We start from the raw sequence: 21,069 nt of genomic DNA, 5'->3' as shown, positions 1-21,069 counted from the left end.
ATGGCTATCATCAAGAGACAAGAGATAACAAGTGTAGGCCAGGATGTGGAGAAAAGGAAACCTTATACACTGTTGGTGGGAATATAAATTGGTTCAACCACTATAGAAAACAATACAGTGTTTCCTCAAAAAATTAAAAATAGATCTACCATCTGACCCAGCATTTCCACTTCTGGTATATGTCCAAAGGAAAAGAAAATAGGGTATCAAAGAGATATATGCACTCCCATGTTTACTGCAGCATTATTCACAATAGCCAAGATATGGAAACAATCTAAGTGCCCATCAATGGATGAATATATAAAGAAGATGTGGTATATATATATATATGAAATGGAATATTATTCAGCCATGAGAAAAAAGGACATCCTGCTATTTTTGACAACATGGATGGACCTTAAGAATATTATGCTAAAAGAGGTAAGTCAGAGAAAGACAAGTACTGTATGATCTCACTTATATGTGGAATCTATTAAAAAGCCAAACTCGGGAATTCCCTGGTGGTCCAGTGGTTAGGATTCAGCACTTTCACTGCCAGGGCTCTGATTCAATCCCTGGGTGGGGAACTAAGATCCTGCAAGCCTTGTGGCATGGCCAAAAAAATAATAATAATAAAATAAATTAAAAATTAAAAAGCCAAACCTTAAAAACCAGAAAGTAAATGGTTGTTACCAAGGAATGGGGTGGTGAGGGGATAGGACAGATGGTGTTAAGGGTACAAACTTTCAACAAATAGTAAATAAGCCCTAGAGAACTGATATACAGTATAGTGAATATAGATAACAGTATTGTATTATAATCATCAAACTTGCTAAGAGACTAGAACTTGATTCCAACTACTAAAAAGAAATGATCATTATGTAACATGATAAAGGTGCTAGCTATTGATACAGTGGCAATCATATTACAAATATAAATATATCAAATTAACATGTTGTACACCTTATCTTTGCACAATGTTATATGTCAAATATATTCCAATTTTTAAAATTACATTTAGTTGCAATCCAGAGATTAGATGAAGGATCTGGGTAAACAGCTGAGCTAAATTCTCATTGATTGTGAATTGGGCCTTTACTTTTTATTTTGTCTACTTTTGTTTTGTGGAGCCAAGAGTGACAAATGAAATTATAAATGCTTCCCAAATCCTAAATTTTATCATTAAGAAAACTTTCATAAAATCAGTGGCATGGGGTGACTTTAATTGATGAGAGGAATGTAATATTGGGTAACTAGTGAAAAGACAATCTATTCCTAATGGATGACTGGGAAAATTAACAGTGGAAGAAATAAATTTGATATGTTGAGAAAAGAAAAGAGCAGTGGAGCCAAATAAAAACAAATAAATAGCTGGGACGTCCCTGGCAGTCCAGTGGTTAAGACTCCATGCTTCCACTGCAGGGGGCGTGGGTTCAATCCCTGGTCAGGGAAGTAAGATCTACATGCCACACGGTGTAGCAAAACAAAATGAAACAAAAACATATACACACACACGCACACGCACACACACACACACACACACAAATAAATAGCAAGATGGTAGATTTAAATCATTAAATGTAAATGGCCTAAAAACACCAATTAAAAAGCAGAGACTGGCAGGTTAGCTTTAAAAAGCGAGAGGGAGACTGCTCTTTTTCTGAGAGAATGGAAAAAGAAAAAGAGGACAAAGACAAAGAAAATTATAAGTGATGAATGGGGGTCTTAGTAACAAAAATACTCTTCTTAGAAAGGAATGATAGTGGATTATATACAGTGGAGATTGTATAGCTATTATATAGCAGTGGAGATGGGGATGGGTAGGAAAAAGTGGGGTTGAGAATTTGAAAAGAATAGAAGTTTTAAAACAACTACTAAAGGTAAATAAGCAGGTGAGTCCACACATAACAAAGTGAAGTGCCAAACCACTGAAGATGGCTCAGGCAGTCCAGTTTGGCGCCGAAGTTCCACTTAATTGTTTTAACTTCTGATGACTTTACTGGGCTCCACGTGAAGACTAGGCCTGTCTGAACAGAATTTATAGCTGAAATTCAGCAAGATTTAAAGCAATATTAATTTGGTACATGATCATTATCCTTTTTTTCCTGGTAATTGGCTTGAATGAAAAACCACTCATGTAAAAGAAAATTTTAATGACTCAACTCTTCATTTCTGGAATCAAGAACCAGAAGAGCTAATATTTAGAAGACAAGGTAGGAAAAAGTACGACTCTTTTCCTGTAGGGCACAAGAGCCCTTCTCAGGTCTACTGGCCCTTCCGTCAGCCAGACCTAAACTTAGGACAGGATGCTTCCCTGCTAAGTCGGCCCCAGGACCCTAGCATCACTGTGGGGGTGGAGGGGGGCATAAGGGAATATGGCTGAGGGTCTGTGGGACTGAGGGGGAGATGAATGCTCTTATGAAGCCTAGTTTCCTTTGCTTTCAGCAGGTATACCCTCTATTTTACAGAAATTCAGCCTCTCTTGCCCTAGATCCTTTAGCACATCTCTGATCCAATAGCTTCTGAGCCTCCTTTCTAAAATCTTAGGGAAAACTGGCCTTCCCACTTACCAAAGCAAATCCTCCAACTCTTGATCTCGATTCCACCTCCTCGCAACTCCTAAGGGCTTATCTGACAATTATTTATCTCACTATCTCCATCCTCTTGTATTCTCCATTCCTTTTCTTTCTTTGACTCCCCTGGCTCCTTCTTTCAGCCACCAGATGTGCTCAAGTTCACTAGTTCTTTAAAACAAACACCCCTCACCACCACCAAACATTTTTGAATTCTAACAACAACAGAAAGAACCCTCTTTAAAATGTTTGTTTTGCTAAATTGCTTTATAGAAATGGCTAAATTCAGAAAGAGTAAGGAAAAGAAAGAGAAGCTAAAACAGTTTGCACTGAAGGATCAGATTAAGGATATCCTGAGGAACCAAGAACAGAAGAAAGGATAAAGACAGGGGTCTGAGTATGTGTCCTGAGGATGGCTGGCCTTAATCAGTCATCAAATCTTGTCAATTCTACTTCAAAAGTGTATCTATTGAACTCTGAATATTTTTGAATTTTTGAGTATATACTATGGGTAAAGCATTGTAACAGGTGCTATAGGAGATAAAAGGATGAAATAGACATGGATCCTGCCCTCAATGTATTTACAGTCTAGTTTAGGGTATGCAATATACATATAAATCTGTAAAACTTTTAAGTGTTATTAGAGAAGATCAAATAGAAATGTTATGGGAGTTTTGAGGAAGAAGAGGCCTCTTTGGACTGCGGCCAGTGAGGTTGAGGAGGAGGAAGACCATTTGTGAAAATATCATGGACATGATTGCTCTTGCTTTGGGCCTTAAAAGATATGTTGTATCTGGGCAGAAAGATGTAAAATGAAAAGGCGTTTCACTCAGAGGGAATGATGGAAAACATGACACAGAGGCAGGAAATGAAAAGTTATATTTAAGGAACAATTGAGGGTTAATTCTAATGCATAGAGGAGCATTAGAAAGGGAATTGTAAGAGTTAATTTTGGGAAGTCAAGTTAGGTACAAATCATGGTTGGAGAGCAGGAGTGGGGAAGACTTGAATGCCAACCAGTGGGGAATGACAGAGGTTTTTGAACAAGGCAGTTCAGAATCATGCTTTAGGCAGTTCTGGTAGAATCTATATAAGATAGATGTGTAGCAAGTGGGAAGGACTGGAAACAAAAATCTGTATGGGTGCTATTTGAATAGTTCAGCAGAAACTAAATGAGTTTCAAAATCCAGATTCTACTATAGGTGGTAAAAGAAGGAAAGCAAACCACACACAGAAATACAGAAAGTAAACTAAATAGGGAAAATGTATAGCTTTACTAGGATTCAAAGAAATGCAAGTTATAACTTTAAAGCATGATTTAACATCTATGTAACAAATTTTTCATCTGAGAAAATATAAAGTTGATGAGATTTGAGGGAACTGGACACAATTATACATCAGAGCAGTTTAAGACACCAACAGCAATCTGACAAAATGTAGGAAGGTCCACAGTCTTCCCTAGTGGTCCAGTGGTTAAGACTCCACCCTTCCACTACAGTGGACATGGGTTACATCCCTGGTTGGGGAACTAAGATCCCACATGCTGTGCAATGCAGCTAGAAAAAAAATAAAATAGAATAAGAATTCAAGCCCAACATTGTAAATCAACTGCACTTCAATTTTTTAAATGAAAATTTTTTAAAAAGTTAAGCTCATTCCCTGGTGGCGCAGTGGTTGAGAGTCCGCCTGCCGATGCAGGGGACACGGGTTCGTGCCCTGGTCCGGGAAGATCCCACATGCCGCGGAGCGGCTGAGCCCGTGAGCCATGGCCGCTGAGCCTGTGCGTCCGGAGCCTGTACTCCGCAACGCGAGAGGCCGCAGCGGTGAGAGGCCCGCATACCGCAAAAAAAAATAAAAAATTAAAATAAATAAATAAATAGAATAAATAATTTTTTAAAAAAAGAATAGCTGTTGATTGCACAGTGGAGGATTTAAAAAAAAAAAAAAGTTAAGCCCAGTATTAGAAAAGTCAAGAGCTGATCAAGAGCTTCATGGAACCCACTCCCTAACTTGGGCAGGGCACTTTAAGGTGGATCTATACTCTGTCTTTTCTATGCCCAACACAGTCACTGGGCTAAATATAAACCAATTATCAAACAATCTTCTAAAGGCTCCACAGAAGTTAGAAGGTTTAAGTTTGATAGAGAAAGACACAGCCCTGTGTTTAAATAGGCTTTAATCTATAGGTAGCCTGACCACTGTCTCAACAACTACCAGGCACACTAGGACACATCACTGGAAGCTGAGCCACAGCATGGCAGATGCAAAGCAGGAGACCCTGACACTACTGGAAGAGGCAGAGGCTGACTAATATGCCATAACTATGACACCAAACTTCTGGTTTTTAACAAGATAGGTCATAAATCTCAGGACACCTCCTAATTATTTTGCTACATTTTACTGTTACCTAAGCTCTTAAGGTTCTCTCTTCTGTGTGTATGGTGGAAATCTTATGTAATGATATGCCATTGCCCACCTCTTCCCAATCCTCATTCAATGATATCCCATTGGTAGCTTGAAATAAGCCATGTTGAGAGTATTTTTACTACAGGCAAATGCTACAAATCAAAGGTTGATTTATTACTTTGTCTATATCAAGAAGCAGCAAACTATAGTCTGTGGGCCAGTCCATCCTTGTTTTTATAAATAAAGTTTTAAGAACATAGCCATGCTCATTTGTTTAGTATCATCTGTGGCTGCTTTCCCACTAAAATGGTACAGTTGAGTAGCTGTGGCACAGTCCCTATGGCCTGAAAAGCCTAAAATACTTACTATCAGGCCCTTTACAGAAAAAGTTTGCCAACCCAGGGTCTTACTCACTAAGGTGAGCAAAAATATGAACCAATATTCATGGCAAAACTACTCTTGGAGAGCCAATTCTTAAACATATGCCAGCACATCATGGGGTAGAGTTCATATATAGACCTAAGTAGTCTGATTCTAGAATTCCCATTAACCACTATATTGCTAAACAAAGTATGAAATATTATGTAAGCATGAAAAATGTATAGAAAGCTTACTGTCAATTCATAGAAATGTGATGTATAAAATAAGTGGAAAAACAAAAATACAAAGTAGTAATGTCCACATTGATATATATCAATTTGTATATAGATGTGAAATTCTGGAGAAGAAAATAGAATTTAAGAAGTTAAGCTTGTTTTCTCTATGAAGTCACTTAGTTAATTCCTATAAATAAAGAGAAGAAAACACATATCCAGGACTTCCCTGGTGGCGCAGTGGTTAAGAATCTGCTTACCCATGCAGGGGACAGGTTCGAGCCCTGGTCCGGGAACATCCCACATGCCGCGGAGCAACTAAGCCCATGTGCCACAACTACTGAGGCCCACGCACCTAGAGCCCATGCTCCACAACAAGAGAAGCCACCACAATGAGAAGCCTGCGCACCACAACGAAGAGTGGCCCCCACTCGCTGCAACTAGAGAAAGCCCGTGTGCAGCAGTGAAGACACCACACAGCCAAAAAAGAAAAAAACCCCACATATCCATATATCCATATATTCCCTTTAGAAACTATCCAACATCCTCTTCTAAGCTTCTCAACATATGACTTCTGCACTTTTTAATAAATATCCAGACTCTTTTCCACGCCGTGGAACACGGCTTCCATCTGACCTATTTTACCCCAAAAACTTCTATAGACATTACTTCTGCGACTATGACCATGACAAAATTCAGAGATTTTTCTCCTTCCTTGTTTCCTGATACACAGAACATGTGGATTGATTGTACCTTCATTCTTGACACTTTCTTCCCTTTTGACTTTCAAGACTGTACATTTTACCTTTCTGTATTATCTCTTTTGGTGGGTCCTTCTCCATCTTTTAAAATTTCTGATTTCTCTTTCTCCTCATCCCCAATCTGAGTATTCCAAGAGAGCTATTTTTAAAAAATTATATGGGTAAGTTAATATCCAAGCCTCAATTTTCTAATTGAAAAAGGGGACTAAAATTAGTACCCACCTGTTGGCATGAAAATTAAATGAATTAATTTCATAAAGCATTCTGCACAATGGTAAGTACTCAATAAATGTTAGTTGCTGTTATTCTCATTTTTGTTCTTTTTGTTGCCGGTCTAACCAACACTGATATCACTGAACTCATTACTTATGGCACAGGTTTACGTAACAATTAATTACATAAAAATGTATATTAGCACTTGGTAACAGCAGGTGGCTGTGAGTCTTATTCCGACAACAAGATCATAAGCTCCTGAGAACAGGGCAAGTTTGACCTCTTCTGAGTCCACCAACCATACTAGCCAACCCTAGGCCTTAACTGAATCAATGCCAGAACACCTGTACCTCTGTTGAGTGGGGGGTTCCAATCCATCCCCAAGGCTGTGTCCTTGCTCTTCAGTCTTCCTGGTTCCCTGAGGATTTATTCCTTCTTCCTGTAAGCACAGGTAGAGTTGAGGTCAGTCATAAGGCCCTGCCAGGGGTGACAGGGATTGCGAGCTACCAAAAACCCTACATGAGGCCACGCATCAGCCCACAGAGATGTGCAGAAACTAAACTGGTGAGTTACCGTGAGCTCCAGCCCTGGGTTCTCTATACCAGTCTCCACTGTGGACAGAGCAATACCCTCTCTTCCATTTGTTTTCTCCATCTCCCGTTCTCCTGAAAAACAAATTCAGAGCCAAGGCTGAAAGATTCGTTGTTCTATAATATGGGGTCGGATAGAACTTTTAGGGCCAGTTACCCACAGGAAAACAAAACTAAAAATATTTAGAGATTTAGTTGATTTCTTTAAGAACTGAGAATTGAGAAAATTGGAAACATAATTCTAAAATAATAAACAATGAAATATAGACTTCTACTTCCTATTGTGAATAGCAAAGGAAGGGGAAATAAGATAGGAAAAGAGAAATGAAGGGCAAGGGAATTGAAATGAATCAGTGCCTCACCCAGGGCTCCAGGACCCGGACTAAAAAGGACCCTCCTTCAGTCCCCTTAAGGGTTAGAGGGCAACTACTCCTGTTAGCCTCCAAGTGGCCCCACTGAGCTGTGCTGAGTAGGAAGAAAACAAGGAGGCAGAGGGCTAGGAAGACCACAGCCCCCAACATATTACTGAGAAACCAAGATTAAGACTTTCCAGTTCCTGACTATAATGTAGCATGAGAATTGTTTTTGGAGCATCTAAGAGAGTACCTCATGAGATAAATAAAAGAAACCTACATGTAGAATAATCAGTATGAATGTTAATTATCCCCAGTAAAGAAAGTTTTAAAACAAAATGAGACAATAAAGAAACAAACACTTGAGCCTCACTATAAGCAACCTTAATAAATAAACATTCAAAGTTATAATATAGGTTCATCTGAGATTTTTTTTACTTAGTAGAAATTTTCCTTCAATTTTATGGAATTGTTTCTTGTTTTTGTTTTTTACTGTGATCTCTTCAACCATTTAAATATAATTTTATTGAATATACATAAACAAACAACTTTTGTTTTTTAAATCAGAGCTTTCCTGTGTAGGCACAGAACTACTTGAATTTGGTCTAAATATGATCAATTAAGAAATCTGGCAAATCAGGTTCCTGCCCTCCTCCAAGACCATTACTTACTCCAGTTTGTAGGATTCCTTCTGGTGCCTCAGTGAAGGACAGAAAGAAAAACCCAGCTCCACGAGACCTTGACCCTGAAGGGATGGGCTGGAAATGAGAGAGAGGGATTTCCTGATTGGCCCATTTTCCCTGGGCCCTCCTTTGCTGTGCCTGCCCTTCTCTGTAGAGGAGGAGTGCAACTCTCAAGTTAAATATTTATATGTTCTAAAGACTATTTTGCAGGGTCAGGTCTAAGAATTCTGCAGGAATTCCTAACAGGCACATCAGCAGGAGCGTTGCCCAGCACAGAACTAGGCACGGGGTAGTATGCAGAAGGAAAATAAGAGAAGGATCTCTGTACTCAGAAAATTTAGCATCATTTTGTATGGGAAAGACAGTTGCTAGAAAACAGCAGAATGAAGGACGGTACATGATTCAATTCTAAATGACTGTTAGGAAGTCTTTTTCTAATCCATTTAACAAATATTTGTTAAGTATTCACCATCACCCAGGCACAATTTTGGGTGCTGAGGACACAAAGATTAATGGGATATTGCCTCTGCCATGAAGGAATTACAAATCAGTGAGGAAAGACATGTGTCAAGAAAAGCTTTACAGAGTTGGTAACATTGGCCCTGAGTCTGGAAAGTTTTGAAAGGTTAAGTAGAGAATCACTGATGGAGAAGGGGAAAGATATACCACCAAAGGGAGAAACTGAAACAAAGGCACAGAGGTGAAGACTTCCCTGACACACTAAGGAGGCTGTTAAAAATAGCTGAAGATGCAGACCTACTAGAGAATGGACTTGAGGATACGGGGAGGGGGAAGGGTAAGCTGGGACCAAGTGAGAGAGTGGCATGGACATATATACACTACCAAACATAAAATAGTTAGTGGGAAGCAGCCGCATGGCACAGGGAGATCAGCTTGGTGCTTTGTGACCACCTAGAGGGGTGGAATAGGGAGGGTGGGAGGGAGGGAGATGCAAGAGGGAAGAGATATGGGGATATATGTGTATGTATATCTGATTCACTTTGTTATAAAGCAGAAACTAACACACCATTGTAAAGCAATTATACTCTAATAAAGATGTTAAAAAAATAGCTAAAGAACAGAGGGAAATTTTTGAGAAACTAATGAAGGAGGGACAAAATAAAGTAAGAAATTAGTTAAGGAATGGAGGGGGAAAATGTGAATGAGACGGTGGTAGTTTATCAAGAAATAAGTCTGGAGATGCAGTCAAGTGCCAGATGGAGATGGGCTCTGTAAGCCAGGCTAAAAGTTTGGGCTTATTTGGAACCAACTGCGGAGGCAAGAGGAGAATGGATTGGAAGGATGCACACTGGGGACAGGGAGACCAGTCAGGAGACAAAAGCAATAGCCAGGTCAGACATGGTGAGGCTCTAACCAAAGCAGTAGATGGAGAGAAGGAAACAAATCTACTGGATGTGGTGACTAATTGGGCATAAGGGAGTAAATGAAAGGGGGAAGTTAATTCTTAAGAATTGTTCAGAATGATCTATTTTCTTCCTGCTCCTACCTGCCAGTAATACTGAGCTGTATGTTGTTACCTAAACACTTGATGCTCCCTTGTGCCTGTGTGACTGTTTGTGGATGTTGTTCCTTCTGCCTCCAACACCCTGCTCCTATTTACTTACCTGGCAAATTCCTACACCACGTTCAAGTCTCTGTTGCAAGGCTACTCTCTTCAATGAAGCTTTCCATGATTCCCTCCAGATGAGACTTAAGACCTCTTTCCCCACACCCCTACTGCAACATGCTCTTGCAGAAGACTACAGAGCATTTAGTGCTCTAAATGTTTACTTGTCTCCCAGTAGACCATGATCTCATCAAGCACAGGCTCTTTATCTTGTTCACCACTGTATCCCCAGGCTCAAGGCCTGCCACAATATTAGACAATCAATAAAGATTTGTAAAATAAGTGAAACAAACAAACACAGATTTCTGGCTTAGATTATTGGGTATGTAGATGATGATATCACCAAAATAGGAAAACATATCTCTATGTCCCTAGCTCCACGCATGCATGCATGCATGCACGCGCGCACACACACACGCACACACGCACACACACAAACATAAAAGCCCTACCAGAGTAAATGTGTGTTATATTCTGCAACCTAGAGCAACTCATTTTGCCTCTCTGGGCCCCTTCTGTTATTCCTGCCCTGCCTAATTGCCCAATGCCATTTGACAAGATAATTAGGAAAAATTAAGTAATTTAGTACAGAAAAAGAATTTGAAAAACAGTAGGTAAACTTGCAGTTGTAGTCTACTATTGTACATTCTTATAGAAACTCAGAAAATTAAAGATATTTTCAAGCTGACATCTAATTACAATCTCAGTATGACTGTGAAGTCTCTCTGACTCATCCTAGCTCACACTTTATCTCTGTTTTCATTTTTACCTTAGAAAATTGCCAGTTCTGGGGTCAAGCCCGGGTATAGTTATAGGCACAAAGCCTAGCGTTCAGTCCAGGTGAAATGATGCCAGTGATCACATCTGTCTTCTCCTGCCCTTCCTCTTCGTTCTTTCTATTTCCTCTAGAAGGTGTGAAAAATCCATGTTCATCTTCTAAATGCAGGCTACAGCACTCATCTCACTTTTCCAGCAGATCCAAGTTTTCTTTAAATGCAGGTACAATTGATAACACCCAACTGCGGAGAGGAAGAGAATTAATCTGTCTGATACCTCCCCTTGAGTAACTGCTGGCTCACAGGCTTGGGCTTCATTGTTTAAATGTTTTCTTTTTCTCTTATCATTTACAGTTTGATAAACTCTCAAAGTACAGATCAGGAAGAATGAAATGATTTACCCAGAGTCAACAGCTAGTTAGTGGCTAAGCCAAATCAATATCCTGGGATCCTCACTCCTCGTTCTGTGCTATTTCTGGGCTGTAGGATGAAACATAGAGATGCTTCTGTCTCTGCAGCCTTTTACAGTTTTTCAAAAGATTTTCCTGTACTTTCACTGCTCATCCTCATAATATTCCTGTAAGCAAGTCAACTACTAATCCTATTTTAGGTACAGAGAAAATTATATTCAAAGAAAATGAGCAATTTGTCTAAAGTCATACAGCTGCTTAGGGCAGAGTCAGGACTGGAGGCTAGCTATGGTCATTTCCATGGAAGCTTGGCCTTAGAGCTCTCCTAAAGTCTAGGGGTTGCTCCTGGAAAACCAGGTGGCCTGCCACAAACCCATCTAGGAAATAAGTCGGGTATAAATAATAAATGATTTTATCCTTCCTGCTTTGACCTCTCCTTGATTATTAGTACAAGCAAGGGGAACTAGAGAGCATATAGAAACTTCCAATTTCGGTCTTAATGAAGTAACTTACACTTAACTAACCCTCCTGCTGAGAACAACTAAAAAGGCTAGACAAATATACAAATCAACAGGTGAAAGCACTGCAGAGCAATCAATGGAAGCAGGACTTGAAGATTTTTGATTCTTGAGAGAAGGGAAGCATACCAGTTGAGTTCCACATTCATCCTAGCTCTTTTTCTGAGGGAATTTTATTTTTCAAATCACAATGCAGAGAAATAATGCTCAAGCAGTCTTTTTGAAGGAAAAAAAAATCATAAAAAGAAAAGAATAATGAAGAAGGAACCTAAAAACCTGCAACCAGATTTCAAAGTCATTGGCCAACTCAAAAATTTTAGATGCTCAAAACAAGACACCAAGAAAGTCAGTGAAAAACAGTATTTGGAGTGCTTAAAGACCTCAGCAGACGGACTTCCCTGGTGTCTCAGTGGTTAAGAATCTGCCTGCCAATGCAAGGGACACGGGTTCAAGCCCTGGTCAGGGAAGATCCCACATGCCGTGGAGCAACTAAGCCCATGTGCCACTACTACTCAGCCTGTGCTCTAGAGCCCACAAGCCACAACTACTGAGCCCACGTGCCACAACTACTGAAGCCCGTGCACCTAGAGCCCGTGCTCCCCAACAAAGAGAAGCCAGATCAATAAGAAGCCCGGGCACCGCAATGAAGAGTAGCCCCCGCTTGCTGCAACTAGAGAAAGCCCACGCACAGCAACGAAGACCAAACACAGCCAAAAATAAATAAATAAAATAAATATATATATTTTTTAAAAAGACCTGAGCAGAGATTTCAGCAACTATGTGGTACTGGAGAGACAAATGTTTGTTTTGGACCTTGATAAACACATCAGGCTTTCCATTGAGACCCTAAAGGGGTCATAGCCTAGTAATAAGAAACATGCCTTAAGAACAAACACTGTGCCCTAGAGGAAAGACAAAGCCGAAATAACAAACATAAAACAAAGGCTCAACAGAATCAAGTCAGTCTATTTCTACCTTATCTTCCTGACAAAAGAAATGCTAACCTTCTTTAAGCATATATAAGGGAACACGGGTTCATGCCCCTGTCTGGGAGGATCCCACATGCGGTGGAGCGGCTGGGCCCGTGAGCCATGGCCGCTGAGCCTGCGCTCTCAGAGCCTGTGTTCTGCAACGGGAGAAGCCACAACAGTGAGAGGCCCGCGTACTGCAAAAAAAAAAAAAAAAAAAAAGCATATATAACATATCATCCAGAGCCTCCACAAAGGTTCAATTACAATGCCCAGCATCTAATTTAAAAGAACAAGTCATTCTTAAAAAAAAAAAAACAACAACAGATAATAGAAACAAATCCGTAAACGATTCAGATATTAGAAATATCAAACAGGGACTTCAACATAACTATGATTAATCTTTCCAATAAAATAAGGGGAAAGGTGGAGAAATAGATGAAAAGATGGAGATTTAGAAAAGACAATTAAAATTTGTAAAAAATAAATGCACATTCTAGGGATTAAAATTAAGAACTAACTGCGCTTCCCTGGTGATGCAGTGGTAAAGAATCAGCCTGCCAGTGCAGGGGACAAGGGTTCGAGCCCTGGTCTGGGAAGATCCCACATGCCACGGAGCAACTAAGCCTGTGCACCACAACTACTAAGCCTGTGCTCTAGAGCCCTGAGCCACAACTACTGAGCCTGCATGCCACAACTACTGAAGCCCGTGTGCCTAGAGCCTGTGCTCCAGAACAAGAGAAGCCACTGCAATGAGAAGCCCGTGCACCGCAATGAAGAGTAGCCCCCGCTCGCTGCAACTAGAGAAAGCCCACGCACAGCAACGAAGACCAAACACAGCCAAAAATATAAAATAAAAATAAATAAAAAGAACTAACTAAAATGGTTTAACGAACTGGATAAAACAGAAGACAGGGTGAGTGAACTCAAGGAGTTGTCAACAGAAAATATCTGAACAGCACAAAAGAAAAATTTAGGGGAAAAAAGCAAAATAAAACTTCTATTTTCCATTTTGGATGTAGAAAGCTGGAAAAGTCTTGTTCCCATCTTCATAACAATTTAAAAAATTCAGATAATCTGAAAATTTACAATTTTCTTTAACCCATCAGTGACCTGAGGTTGCAGGGCAACCAATTATCCCCAAATCTAAGGAAGGACAAGTCGACTGGAAAAAAAAAAAAAAAAAAACACAACCTAAAAGTTGAAAATTATGTTTTATTTGGTGGGCCTACTGAGGACTTAAGTCCAGGATACAGCCTCTCAGATAACTCTGAGGGACTGTTCCAAAGAGGTAAGGGAGGTGCCAGATATAGAGGAGTTTTTGCAAAAAAACAAACATAAACAAAGAGGTATTCAGAACATCAAAAGATTACTGCTAATTAAAGAAAACCAGGTATTGCAAGTTAATGAATTTAGCCTTTTTCTGTGAATAGGAAGAGACAAGAGTCTGGGCTTACTGAAATTATTCCTTTGATATGAACCTTAACAATCTAGGGTCAGTAACCTGTTTTTTTCTACATCCTGAATTCCCTCCAGGTGTGCCATCAGGAGCAGCTGCAGTGGCTGATGGCTTGATGGCCTCAACATCCTTTATTTACTATAATAAAATGGCTGGTGACATTCTTTGTCCACAGCACCCTCTCTTGGACATAAATTTGACCAACATTTGGTAGGCATTCCATGACCAATTTTGCCCCACTACCCTAGGAAGGCTCATTGCTGGATCAGGTGAGGATTCTGTTGATAGGCCACTCAGTGTGCTGGGGTTTTTTTTGGATTAGGCCCTGTTGATAATCTGAAATTCTCTGGCTCTCTTTTCTTACTAGTTTCTTATAATCCAGAAAGTATTTTCCCTTGTTGCTTCTTGTTGCTCTATTATAATTATTCTATGTAGAGATAAATATATGATCAACTGCCTCAAGATGTTTAGCCAGTATATTTCAGAAAAAAGTCATAACATTATAAACCATATTTATCAGTTCATTCAGCCCCAGGTAATTAATTCCTATTGATCTGGATAAAGTCATCATGTTTTTCATTAGAGTTTTGTAATTTCTTACCTAGTTCAGTGGTATTGTAAGCAGATAGGGGAGGGGGTCCCCAGAGAAAGAAAACCAGGTATGGCTTTCCTGACATAACAGAAGCAGCTGTGGGCCTAAGTCAATTTGTGGTCTAAGCCTGGCCACAGTGCTTGCCCTTAAACATGTCTCCGTAATTAATGATCTTAAGGGAAGTGAGAGAATACAGGAACAAAGAAAAAACAGTCAAGAAACAATAGTTCAGGGATAAAATAGATCCCTCTCAAGGGATGTACATAACAATCTGATACATATCTTTGAGTTCTGCAGCAACTAAGGACCCCACCCAGGTAGAGGATGGAATGATGATGTTGACCTTTTGTGACTTCAATCAACTGAAGCTTGGACTCTGTTGACCTTTGCCCCAGTTCTATGCTGAATTCTCCTCTGCTTAAGCCCCTTCATGAATTCGCATACACCACCCAAGCCCCTTCGTGAATATGCATGTACCCTTAGCTTAAAACTTCCCCAATTTTGCTGTTTGGGGAGACAGTGCTTTGGGAAAGATCCCTGGTGTTCTCCCTACTTACTGCAAGTAATAAATCCTTCCTTCTCCCAGTCTTTGGCTTGGTTGTATCTTTTGGCTCAAGAGGCAAACACAGTTTTTTGAGTAACAGTATGATCTAAAAGTTATCAGAGGGACTTCCCTGGTGGCGCAGTGGTTAAGAATCCGCCTGCCAATGCAGGGGACATGGGTTTGAAGATCTCACATACTGTGGAGCAACTAAGCCCCTGCGCCACAACTACTGAGCCTGCATGCCACAACTACGGAGCCTGCGCACCACAACTACTGAAGCCCTCATGCTCTAGGGCCTGCGTGCCACAACTACTGAGCCCACGTGCTGCAACAACTGAAGCCCATGCGTCTAGAGCCCGTGCTCCGCAACAAGAGAAGGCACCATGAGAAGCCTGCTCACTGCAACGAAGAGTAGCCCCCACTCGCTGCAACTAGAGAAAGCCCACGTGCAGCAATGAAGACCCAACACAGCCAAAAAAAAAAACTGCAGAAACTATTTTAGATGGACACACCCAAAACATAATTATTCCTAAAGAGTGCACATGAAAATTCTTACCTCATTTATCTTTATTTTATAACTTATGAAAATATCATACCAAGTTAAATTTTTTTTCTTTTCTTTTTTCTGATGATAAACTCTGCAATAGAAATAACATGAACTTACTGACCTTCAGTATACCTAGGTACAATAAAAGTAAGACATGTCTATATTGATTAAATCAACAAGCTTAAGCTAACTTTAATACCAGATATTAATTTAATATTAATATTTCCTAGATTACATGAACCTGAAAGTCATTCTGGCCTGCTTCTTTTATATTTAGAAACATTTAATTTGTAAGCACTTGCTTTTAAGTCAGCTAGATAGAACTCTTTTATAAATTTAGTTTTGATAATATTTTCTGGAGGTAGAGACATCTCATATGTATAATGTATATACAGACATATAAACAGACAAAACTAGAGATCTCATAGCTTCACTTTAACACTTAGTTATGAATCAGGTATTACAATATAAACTTACTAGTTTGTAAATAACAGTTGGAATAAGTTAAATTTGTTTACTCAGATGACTAAGGCTTTACTATTTGTGGAAAAGACTTTTAAGATTTGTATTTGTCCTTGATAAACCATTAAGGAGGCTACGTACGAATCAGATTTGGACTAAGGGAGCCTTTCCAGTGGTTTGAGTTTAAAAAGGCCTTATTTCCCTTTTTTGTTCTCCCTTGGTTTCAGGTTCTACCTGATTGAGTGAATTAGGCTCAGTCTCAGGTCACTGTGGACTGTATTTACATTTCTGATTTGTAGAGATTTGCAAGACAAAAGTTACTTTTAATTCTCAAAAAACTAGTCTGCCACCTAAGTGATATTAAAAGATTGACTTGCCCAGCTATATTTTCTTTAATTTGCCTTTTTGTATTAGTGAGATGATCTCCAACTAAACTGAAAATTAAGAGTTCTGGAAATTCCCTGTTTAGAATCCTAGTCTATTCAACTGACTGCCAAATGTTTCTGAAGAGTTGTTTTATCAAGCAGGCTTTCTCTAACTTAACTGCAAACACAATAAAGAGCTCCATCTTAGTCATTTTCAGGGTGAGATTTCCTTTAATTCCCAATTAAGTAAGTACTTGTAAGTATAAGTTTTGTACGTACATAAACCTGGTTGGGATGTTAGTTGGAGGCTGACAATCTGTCTCTCCTTTTTCTTTTGGTTTGAAAGCTTTGTTCCCCATTCCTAAATTGGTCTGTTGAGATAAAATCACTAGTGAAGATCCTGCCATGGGCCAACGTACTGTTCGTGAGCTTAACTCCTCTAGGTTTCACTCTAGAGTCCTTTCAGCCTGCCATTTCAGTAAACAAAGGATGTTGAGGCCATCAAGACATCAGCCTCTGCAGCCACCCCAGCGGTGCACCCTGAGGGGATTCAGGTGGGAAAGAACAGGATACCTGCTAGTTGAGGTGCATATCAAAGGAATAATTTCAATATGCCCAGACTCTTGCATCTTCCCATACATAGAAAAGTGCTAAATTCAAAGTCTGGCTTTCTTTAATTAGCAGTAATCTTTTGATGTTCTGACTACCTGTTTTTTCTTTTTTTTTATTTTTCAAAAACTCTTATACATCCTGGCTCTTCCCTTACCCCTTCGAACAATCCCTCAAAGCTATCTGAGAAGCTGTATTATCCTGGGCTTATATCCTCAATAACTCTACCGAATAAAACATAATCTTCAGCTTTTGGGTTGTGCATTTTTTTTTCAGTCAACACATGTCAATAGTTTTATAAATAGTTTAAACATACCAAAAAATACAGAGATTGTCAGATTGGATTTTAAAAAAAAAAAGCAAGACCCAACTATATGCTGTCTATAGGAACCCATTTTAAATATAAAAACAGAATAAAAGTAAAAGGATGGGAAAAGAAATATCATGTTAACACCAAAAAAAAAGGCTGGAGTGTCTATATTAATATTAGAAAAGTACACTTCAGAACAAAGAATATTGTCAGAGATAAAGAGGAACATTACATTAATGGAAAGCAGTCAGTTCACCAAGACTATATCACAATCCTAAATGTGTATGTGAAACCACACAACTCAGATTGGGACTTGAACACGCTGTCTTTTGTGTGTGTGTGTGTGTGGTACGCGGGCCTCTCACTGTCATGGCCTCTCCCATTGCGGAGCACAGGCTCCGGACGCGCAGACTCAGCGGCCATGGCTCACAGGCCCAGGCGCTCCGCGGCATGTGGGATCTTCCCGGGCCGGGGCACGAACCCGCGTCCCCTACATCGGCAGGCGGATTCTCAACCACTGCGCCACCAGGGAAGCCCAACACGCTGTCTTTTAATTGAGGTCACACACGTGGTCTCAGGACTTAACGAAGTTCAGGTTCTTTATGTCTCATCACAGAAAGAATTCAGTGAGAGACAAAAGTGGTAGGTAAGAAGTGGATTTATTTAGAGAGATACGCATTCCATAGACAGAACACAGTCCCTCTCAATAGGCAAGAATGGCTTTGGGAGAACACACTCCACAGACAGAGTGTGGGTCATCTCAGGAGGCAAGAGGCCCCAAAATATGGGGTGGTTAGTTTTTATGGGCTGGGTAATTTCATAGGCTAATGAGTGGGAGGATTATTCCAACTATTTTGGGGAAGAGGCAGATATTTCCAGGAATTGAGCCACCACCCACTTTTCGGCCTTTTATGATCAGCCTTGGAACTGTCATGGTGCTGGTGAGTGTGTCATTTAGCATGTTAATGTATTACAATGAGTGTATAATGAGGCTCAATGTCCACTGGAAGTTGAATCTTCCACCATCTTGGACCTAGTTGGTTCTAACCAGTTTATGTCACATCTTCAACAGCCATGTCATTCTTTTAAAGGTTGTGCCCTGCCCCCTTCCCTCCTGTTTCATATGGACTAAATAATGTAGCTTCAAAGGATACAAGCCAAGAATGGATAAAACTGAAAGGAGAAATAGACAAGTGCAAAACTATGGCTGGAGAGTTTAATACTCTTCTCTCAATAATTGATAGCATAAATAGAAAAAAATATGAGAAAACAGAAGATCTAAACAACATCATTGGGCTTCCCTGGTGGTGCAGTGGTTGAGAGTCCGCCTGCCGATGCAGGGGACATGGGTTCCTGCCCCAGTCTGGGAAGATCCCACATGCCGCAGAGCGGCTAGGCCCGTGAGCCATGGCCGCTGAGCCTGCGTGTCCGGAGCCTGTGCTCCGCAACGGGAGAGGCCACAACAGTGAGAGGCCCATGTACCGCAAAAAAAATAAAAAATAATAAATAAATAAACAACACCATCAATTTACTTGACCTGACATATTTAAACATTTCACCTGACAAGTGCAGAATATACATTGACTTTAGGAGTATACAGAATATTCACCAAGGCAGACCATATTCTAGGGGAAAAAAAACACCTTGGAATATTTAAAATAATTGAAATCATACAAAATATGTTCTAAGGCAATTAAGGAGTTAAACTAGGAATGTTTAACAAAAAGATACCTTGAAAGTCCCCAAATATTTTGAAATTAGACAAGATAGCTGTAAATAACCCATGACTCAAAGAAGAAGTCACAAGAGAAATTATAAACATTTTAATTGATCAAAATTTTAAAATATCAAAATCTGGGACTTCCCTGGTGGAGCAGTGATTAAGACTCCGTGCTCCTGATGCAGGGGGCCTCGGTTCTATTCCTAGTCAGGGAATGAGATCCCACATGCATGCCACAACTAGGAGTTCACATGATGAAACTAAGGAACCCTCATGCCACAACTAAGGAGCCCACTTGCTGCAACTAAGACCCAGCACAACCAAATAAATAAATAAATAATCTTAAAAATAAATAAATAAATTAAATAAAAATCTCTGGTGGGGACTTCCCTGGCAGTCCAGTGGTTAAGACTTCACCTTCCAATGCAGGGGGTGCAGGTTTGATCCCTTGTCAGGGAGCTAGGATCCCACATGCCTCACAGCCAAGAAACCAAAACATAAAACAGAAGCAATACTGTAACAAATTCAATAAACACTTTAAAAATGGTCCACATCAAAAAAAAATCTTAAATCAAAATCTATGGCATGCAACTGAAGCAGTACTTATATTAGTAAATAAACAAACCCACAACAAGGTCTAAAATCAATTATCTAAAACGTCACCTTAAGAAACTGGAAATAAAAGAGTAAATCAAACCCCACACAGACTGAAGGAAATAATTAAGAGCAGAAAACAAGGAAAGTGAGACCAGGAGAAAAAAATATAAAGAAGATCAATGAAATGAAAAGCTTGATTCTTTGAAAAGATCAATTAAATTGATAAGCATCTAGCTAGAATGGTAAAGGAAAAAAAGAGAAGAAACAAGTTACAAATATCAGGAGTAAGAGGGGACACCACTGTAGTTCCTACATACATTAAAAAGATAATAAGGGAATAATAAAGACAATTCTATGCTCACAAATTCAAAAATTTAAATGAAACGAATCCCATGACTCAAAACTGCCAAAGCTCACTTCAGAAGAAATAGATTATCAGCATAGTCTTATATCTATTAAAATATGTACACTTAAAAACCTTCCAACACAGAAAACTTAGGCCCAGATGTCTTCAAATATTAAAATTCTACCGAATATCTAAGTGAGAAATAAAATATTGCCTGCCATATCTGTAAACAAAGGAATGCACAGTCATCAGCGATTGCAGCCACCTCCAGTGATGAGCTGGTAAGCCCTGAGGGAACTCAGGATGAGAATATACAGGATACTGGCCCCAGATAGCTGAGGTGCATATCAAAGGAATGATTTCAGAGAGCCAGGACTCTTGCATATTCCCATAGAAAAGCAATAAATTCCTTAACTTGAGATATCTGGTTTTCTTTAATTAACAATAATCTTTTTTTTCTTTAGTTTTTTTTTTTTAACATCTTTATTGGAGTATAATTGCTTTACAATGGTGTCTTAGTTTCTGTTTTACAACAAAGTGAATCAGTTATACATATACATATGTTCCCAATCTTTTGACTTCTGACTACCTGCCCTTTGTTGCAAAACTCCTACATATCCTAGCTCCCCCCTCACCCTCTCGGAGCAGTTTCTCAGAGTTAATTGAGATCCTGCCTCCTGGCTTGAAGTCCTAAGAATGTCTGCCGAATAAAACATAACTCTCAACTTTTAGGTTGTGCATTTTTTTTCAGAGGACATACGAAAGAAATAATACCAGTTTTCATAAATTCTTCCAGACTGTAAAAGAGGAGGGAACACTGGTGGCTCATTTAGGAGGCCAGCAATACCCTGATACAAACACCAGATGGTAACATAAAAAAAAACTACAGATCAACATTCCACATGAACATAACATGAAAAAAATCCTCAACAAAACACTAGTAAATCAAATCCAGCAATACATAAAAAGAATAATGTATAATAATAAAGTGGAATTTATCCCAGGAATGAAAGGCTATTCAACATTTGAAAATCAATCTAATTTACCGCATCAACAGACTAAAAATGA

General features: G+C 39.5%; 1 protein-coding gene across 1 annotated transcript in view; it reads right to left on the bottom strand.

Moving 5' to 3' along the window:
• SLC28A2 (solute carrier family 28 member 2) overlaps positions 1-21,069 on the bottom strand; it is a 76,931-nt gene that overhangs the window by 32,678 nt on the left and 23,184 nt on the right. The window contains exons 4-6 of the mRNA XM_059059376.2: positions 10,548-10,797; positions 7,099-7,190; positions 6,876-6,964 (exon numbers count right to left, since the gene is read on the bottom strand). Coding sequence (XP_058915359.1) covers positions 6,876-6,964; positions 7,099-7,179 — 170 coding nt within the window. The 5' untranslated portion in view covers positions 7,180-7,190; positions 10,548-10,797. The remainder of the gene's footprint in view (positions 1-6,875; positions 6,965-7,098; positions 7,191-10,547; positions 10,798-21,069) is intronic.

Source organism: Kogia breviceps, chromosome 3, assembly GCF_026419965.1.
Source record: "Kogia breviceps isolate mKogBre1 chromosome 3, mKogBre1 haplotype 1, whole genome shotgun sequence".
NCBI lineage: Eukaryota > Metazoa > Chordata > Mammalia > Artiodactyla > Physeteridae > Kogia > Kogia breviceps.
The sequence above is the reverse complement of the archived record's forward strand: the minus strand, read 5'-3'. Positions and strand labels throughout refer to the sequence as shown.